The following is a 7821-nucleotide window of genomic DNA, read 5'->3' on the forward strand; positions in this document are numbered from 1 at the left end:
GGCTGCTAGGAGACAGGGTGTACAAGGCGGGAAGGCACTTTTTGTGCTTGGGTTTCATCATCGTCTGTCAGTTGCCATTGTCCAACGAAAAATTCCATTCCCCGATGATATGCACAGTTTCAGGAGACTGTGTTCCTGCATAATGTAGAAACCAGAAGCACAAGTATACCACTTAGAGAGGCTTTCCAATGAAGTCGAAGAAAATCTGAGGGAATTCTGCTAACCAATGCAACCAAGAATGTAGCTCCATTGCCTATGCTGCTTTGAGCTTTAACACCTGAGAATCGTGATTGAAAAAATACTTTTGGAGAAGTTCATTGGTCAGTGGTAACTGACTGACTTTGATGGAATTCGAGGGCAAAAAAATGACATCTCAAAGCCGTGACTTGTCACCTTTACAAAACCTGCCTCCTAGCAGTCAAATGAGTAACTATATTGCATTGCCTATTACAAAACAAACTTTTGAGAGTCTATCCATCAATTGGCATGGTTATAAATGCCATATGTGTGCTGACCTGTCCAGGAAAAATATTGAAACCCCGACAATCACTTTTAATAACCCTGTATATGCAGAGTGCAATATAAAAAGTGGGATTGCAACATGGATGATTACACACTTGAAAATAATTCACTTCCCAGGAACATATGAAAACTAATGATTCTTTTCATTTCACAGGTTTGATTGATTACAATTTCTTGTGCTTCAGACAAGCTATTCAAGAAGTATTTGAAGTTAGGAGCAAGAATCAGCTGATGGCAGTGCAGAACCATCATGGTAACAGCGACGGTCCACAGCTGAACAGCGTTCAGAGTTGAACTGAAAGTGGGATTTAAATTGTTTTTTAATTAATATCATGAATTTCGTGGGATGCAATTGAAGACAGTTTCAGCATCAACATTGTGGTGTGAATTTTGTATATAATGCAACCTGTGGTCCTGCAAAGGCATACTTAATTGGTATCTTCTACGTAAGAAGTTTGTGCACGTAGCGAACACTTTTTGTATGGCATTACTGTCAATTGTTAATGTGATAATCAGTGAGGAGAGAAAATGAATTACAGAATGTGTGATTTATGTGTAGATAAATGTGAGATCTGATGGGAGAGAGAAATCATATCAAGAAGTTGAAAAATGTGTTCCGTTTAAAAAATCAGACAGACTGCTTATTGGCAGAAATGATTTAAAGAATGCACATTGTGTGTATGTATGTTTGTATGTGTGTGTTACTTGCTTGCGTACCTATATATAAACATGTAGATATTGTTAAACTAATCTGTTCACAATGAAAGGTATATGCTCTTTAAATTACGCTCTCCGTGGGTTCATATATGCATAATAGAGCAGAAAAATATTTATTTCTCTTGAATATTAATTGTGCAACTCCGAAATGGCAAGCATGTATTTTTGTAAATTGTTAAAACCTATGTAAATGACAGCAGTCATACAGATGTAACTGGTTTGTACATAGCACAGGTCTATTGGCATAATATCACTTCCATAATCCAAGAAGGCTTATTTTACGATCTCGAAGACTGGCAAGTTTATTTATCTTCAAATGGCAAAAGCAATAATTCTTGTCATGTAAGAATATGATTCATAATATATTGTTTATTAATAATATCAAATATACTAGTCGTGATAAATGATCATATTAAGAATGACTAAGTAGCGAAGAGGTTACATTTTTTGCAGATTCTGGAAATGTATTTTGTTGGACGGAATTTATTTTGTCAATATTTGAACACACATACTTTCTCCAGTTTTCCTTGAAACGAGTCACGTGTGTCGAAACATTGAGGAAGTAATTTCTAACTACATAAGTACACATTCCTTGTAATGGTACGAGGTGGAACATGAAAAAGTAAGCCAGGTCCTTAGTATAACATCAGTACAGAATAAATACATGGGAATTAAATTTGGTGGTGCAATAGGCTTTTGAGAGCCAAAGCCTGCTAGGTAACTTTTCATTGGGCAATTTCATGGTAAGTGCATCAAATTATGTCCGCTAAACCAGAATCTGCAACTACTTCTTATGTACATTTCCCAATTGTCTTTAATGTCTTAATTTTTAACACCAACAATTTGGTGCTCCCCATCAGGGATGTAATTAGTTCTGACCATTTGTGTACGTAGGAGCTCACCATCAGTTGTTTAAATTGGTCACTTACTTCATCAATACGCAGCTATCCATATCAAATCATGAAGTAAAATAGTGGCATCAGTGACTGCTTCTGGATTGTGCATGGATTTAGTTCATTCTAGATTCCTGTATGGGACCACTTACACTCGCTTGTCATCGTTCCAAGTCCTCTCCTGCAGCAAGCGTATCCCCCTCGTAGTGGACTGTTACGCAGGTGTTTATTGCCATGCACGAGGTCATCTCATATAACAGAGCACAATAAGCAGCACTGTCAATCTAAAACCCATAAGTTTTAACTAAGCACAATATATATGACAGTATGTAATACATACAGACTGAAACAATTCAAAATATTTAATCATAGTGCAACAAATACTTGTATACCATTGTTTGCTTACTGAAAAAGGATAATCGTATGAAATAATAAGATACAGTAATAGCATACAATCAAACATCATTTTAATGTGATAATAATTATAACAACATACAGGGTGATTCAAAAGTCGCGCGACATAGGATAACTCCGTTATTTGTGCAGATACCGAAAAAAAGCTAGAGGGCATAAGTGTAGGAAATAAATTGTTGGAAATCATGAGTGTAATTGTTGCGACAGCAGATGGACCATTTATTAGTCTGCTTGAAATCACAAACAAAACAAAACAAAATGACTGTCAAAATGGCAAACGGAAAGGAACACAAACAAATCAATGTCATAGCCGTACACCATTTATGACCGAACAACAAAATTAACAATCGCAATAGCAACCGCACGGTGTGGCAAACTGATACAAAGGAATGACCTGAACTGACTTGTCCAGCAGCTGCACCGCTGGGACACTACCGGAGGAATTGTTCAAATTGATTGCCATCCTGTTGACGGCACATCCGAATACGGTTCACGTGGCCGCCCAGACCGTCGTTTGTCATGGATACTGCATGTTACCTTGAACCGCTCCAGTAAACGATCAATGGTTGCATGATGTGGCTGTGGTTGATCTGGATGCCGTCTGTGATATTCCTCCGCAGCTTCCCGTAGACTCATCCCTGCAACATGGAAAATAACCATTTTAACCCTTTCCTGAATTGCGTACTGGGACTTTGTTGTTGATTACTGGAAAAAAAGAAAAAATCAACATTACGGTCATGATTTAAAACGTATTTTCCAACAATTTTGTTCTTGTTTCCTGCACACAATGAAAATAATGCAAATGCAACATCACGGTCATGATTTCAAACATATGTCCAACAATTTTGCCCTCTATCGTTTTTTCGGTATCTGCACAAATAACGGAGTTGTCCTATGTCGCGCGACTTTTGAATCACCCTGTATATATGTGAAAGGTCTGTCTAGGCCATTTCAGCACAAAATCGTCTATTTCATTTTCACGTATCACTGTGTATTGGTAAGATAGACGAAACTATATTGTACATCTTAACATGGAGATCATGACTGTTCACGTAAGTTTCAAGTTCACTGCATCTTTCATTGCACCATCCATATTTGAGGGCACGCTATCACAAATTACTGTTATACATGTACTACCGGACTTTAAGTGTATAATGTTCATTTTTCCTGGTCTAGTGTTATTCACTCGTGATGTCATGGCAAGTGAAGAGATCTCAATTCCATACGCTACCTAGCATCATCTGTGCAAACTATTGGACATTTGAGTGAAATCCTCTTGATGCAGCACACTACTTCATACCTTGTGCTTCAATTGTCCCCAATGATAATGCAGTAGAACCCCAATTTTGCCTTTCTGGATTTTACATTGTCTCTTATATTCAATCTTAGTCATAACAGAGTAAAATGTAAAAATTTCCTGATTTTGCATTCTAAGTTCTTCACCTTGCTCCCCTAAAGTATGTAGTTGCATGTTATGAGGTCTAGAGAAAATGGCAGCCACAAATTTTCGCATCCTTGAGAAGTGAAGCATATCACCGTGTCCTATTTTAGTAATCTCTGGCTTTCTTCTTCAATGAGTCGAACACAAAATTAATTCGTTACTCCCTGTATTGTGAACATGGCTCAATTTTAACTCTCAAAGCTTGCTGGGTAATAAGACAACACAAATTTCAAAGGTTAGACAAGGTTATTTGAATCACACATGTACAGGGTGGGCACAAAGTCACTTTCCCCAATAAATGAAGAAATCAAATATCTGGGGAAAACACCTTTGTGCCCACCCTGTATATCAATCTCCATATATAAGTTTACAAACATTCAGATTTATATCCGTTGCTTTAGAATGCCGGTAAGAATGAAAAGATCAATTCTTATAATATTTCAAACATGACCCAAGTACAACAAGAACATTCATAATTCTGTACATAATTAGGCCCGTACTTTCCTGTATTGCAATAAGGCGAAAATGCAAATACAAGACTATTGTTGGACTCCAATTTTAGTTACTGTGTTCTTGTTGATCCCTGGTGTTTTGTGTTTCGACCCAGCCCATCATTAGGTAGTAACATACAGGTGTGTCCATTCACTTGGTTTGGCTAGTTGGAAGCATGATGTCATCAGTGGTAGGTTACGATTCATTATAGAATATTGATGTTCACCCAAATTAATGGCTTACCTTCTAATTCAATGTGTCTGTGATGTAATTAATATTACTCAACCTAACTAATGTTTAAATATCAGGAACCATGAATATCCACTTCCATTTCAATCAGTAATTTACGTTAATTTTTATAAATTCATTGAAGGAACACGATAATTTCAGACTGAAATAATGTTTTTTTGAGGCAGCATCACTATTATGGGAGAAAATATGCCTTTTTTACCCCACCCCTCACCCCCCTGGAAAAAATCCTGCAGACGTCCATGTCAAGAATATAAAACATTAATCAAGCAGAGTCATTAATAAAAGTTGTATGGGTCATCTAGTGGCTCCTTATGCACAAGGTGAGTCTTCTGTACCTCACGCCTCACCTTCTCTCTTCTGCAGATTTACATTCTCGAAAAGATGAAACCACAACTTATTACTTGTTATATATTGGAAAATGGCTAACTGCTCATGATGTTGGTATTCAGAACCCCCGTGCAACAATTTACTCCTTGCACTTGACCTCTATTCATTGATGCTTAACTTTTGCACAATGTGGGTTGACCTGTTGAATGCTGGTCTGCTTGTGTGCACACTGTGCCAATTTAGGCGTTTAGTCCAGATTTCATTTAGAGAGAATGATACTGGTTGGCCAGAATTAAAGTTGTCTTACTCGGAGCCCTCTGGAGACAGTTTTGAAGCATTGGATTGCAGTGAAACGTGGTATAGAGGCTACGGAGACCACAGGGAAGCGTATTCTGATGAAAAAAATAGTTCAAATTTTCACCACCAGGTGGAAATATGAGTATGGATGTTTTAATTCTGAACACCACATTTCCACCTGGTGTCAAAAATTTGAACTATTTTTCTTTTCATCAGCATTCGCTTCCCCATGGTCTCCTTAGCATCTATACCATGTTTCACTGCAATCCAATACTTCGAACTGTCTCCAGAGGGCTCTGGGTAGTGGAACTTTAATTCTGTCCACCTGGTACATACATCATAGCAAGTCCACGACATATCTACACACTTGATACGGGAACTGATGAAGAACCTGGCCTGCGTTTACATGTACTACCCTATTAGAAATATCTCTGCAGTATTTTAATTTAACATTTGTCATAAGCAACTTGGATACATCAAATATTATTTCCTTGTAAATAACATTATGAAGGTGTATACATAGTACCCATTTTAAAAATATTTCTGCTGTATGCAAAGTATACTATGGCGTTTCCTATTAGTAAATACTGAAATGGGTCATAATAAGACATTACTAATAGCCTACAGAGTATTATTTTTTGACAAAAAATCTCTGATTAAATACTTTTTCTCTGATGTAATTTCCTTAAAACTGAAATGAAATAAAGATTAGTTTTCTATATGAAGGGATTTTTTTTTATGGATGACTTGTTTTTAAAAGTGGATAAAGTGTAAATGTAACAAAACTGTATATTTCATAGTCTGTACATACAAGCTAATCACACAGTTATGTGTTCTAGAAACATTGGAAAAGTTGTACTTTTTTACAAGAAGTATTGAAAAGTAATAAGAAAATTTGTCAGAAAGATAATGTAGCAATACTATACACAACGTTACGTGTTCTGCTAGATAATTTGCAGAACAAATATTTTTCCTTATATTCAACTCACATGCAAATTAAATAGTATGGCCATGATTTTCTTGAATTATGAAAGCAATACAGAAATTATTGATAACTAGAGGCACATATTTTTGGTAAATAAGAAAGCAAAATTTCGGTACAAAAACAGTCAATTTCGGGTTCAAAAGCGGTAAATGAAATGAAATTTCGCTATTATAGCGGTGAAAAAGCAGCATATAAAATGCCATTTTGGTTTTAAAAATGTGATTTAAAAACTGCATTATTACACAAAATAAACATATCCCTTCTAATAGCACATTAAATCATTACCAGAAGATTAAGTTTATTCCTGTATAAAGGAGTCCATTTTTGCTTCTCAAATATTTACAGCAGAATTAATCAATTTTCCGTGAATTGCATAACTCACAGGATACTTCAGACTTCAAAAAGTGTGGTGTCAGTATATAAACGGTAAATTTCGTGTTTAAGAATCTATTTCGCATTTTGCAGTTCATTTCGCATCATTTCGTGACAAAACAGAGTAGGAAAATGCACCTCGCACCTTTCAGAAACATGAAAAATTAACATTAGAATGTGTTATTTCACATTTCGTGTTTTTGTCAAAAATGAAATATGCATGCCTCTATTGATAACTTGTTAGCGATACCAAAATTCCAATGCCTAGAATTTAGATAGTGAGGCAAATGGCAGGCTGCTCTGGTTATTCCACTTTGATGAAACTCGCTAGAGATGCTGGTGTCTGTCATAGTATTCATGATACATGTGCTTGTAATGAATTATCCTCTAAGTACTATGGAAGTTGATAATCATTTAACACTATGGAGGGGTCTGTCAAACAGCTGTTTTGCTATTTCCAATTTCTGATGTGTTTCAGATGATTTGACATGGTTACGGAATAATATTATCCAACAGTTTTCAATCATTATTGTTAAAGAAACATAATGCAATTTATGCAAAGAAGAAGAAAATCAGTCAAATATTACAACAATGTCTCCTTAATGCATTTAATTATTTTAAATTCCAATTTCTACATTTTGTTGTCAGAGGAGAGGTAGTTCAAAGTAATATGTAATATTTTGCTGAAATTGAAAATGAGGTATGAGCCACTTGAAACACAAGATAACAATAACATCTATCTACTATGTTACGTCCGTCACATGCCAAAAATTAAAGTCAATAACATTTGATCAAACAAAGACAAGATTTTGTGACCTTGACAGAGTGTAGCCAGCATCCGTACTGATGCAAGAAGGGCTGCAAGAAATAAAGGAAAAGATAAATTCAGCGCAATCTGAGAGAGAGTCCAAGTAGTTAGGGTTAACAGACTTTTCATTGCGACATCTGAAATTTACCTCGAACATTACTAAGATGTTAAGGATTCGAACTCCTAGAAATTTCTTGATTTTGTGACTTTGATAAATAAGTTTATGTATTTATTTTTTAGTCGACTTATACACACAGGCTAATTAGAATGGGACCTACAGTTTATATGGTATCTGAACCAC

The 7821-nt window shown here is 35.9% G+C and overlaps 1 protein-coding gene across 1 annotated transcript in view; it reads left to right on the forward strand.

The window, feature by feature from the left end:
• The window catches only part of RagC-D (Ras-related GTP binding C/D), a 30529-nt gene extending 24455 nt beyond the window's left edge, over window positions 1-6074 (forward strand). The window contains exon 8 of the mRNA XM_083109990.1: window positions 677-6074. Coding sequence (XP_082966116.1) covers window positions 677-816 — 140 coding nt within the window. The 3' untranslated portion in view covers window positions 817-6074. The remainder of the gene's footprint in view (window positions 1-676) is intronic.
• Window positions 6075-7821: the final 1747 nt, after the last annotated feature.

Source organism: Lepisma saccharinum, chromosome 23 (assembly GCF_977018435.1).
Source record: "Lepisma saccharinum chromosome 23, izLepSacc3.1, whole genome shotgun sequence".
Taxonomy (NCBI): domain Eukaryota; kingdom Metazoa; phylum Arthropoda; class Insecta; order Zygentoma; family Lepismatidae; genus Lepisma; species Lepisma saccharinum.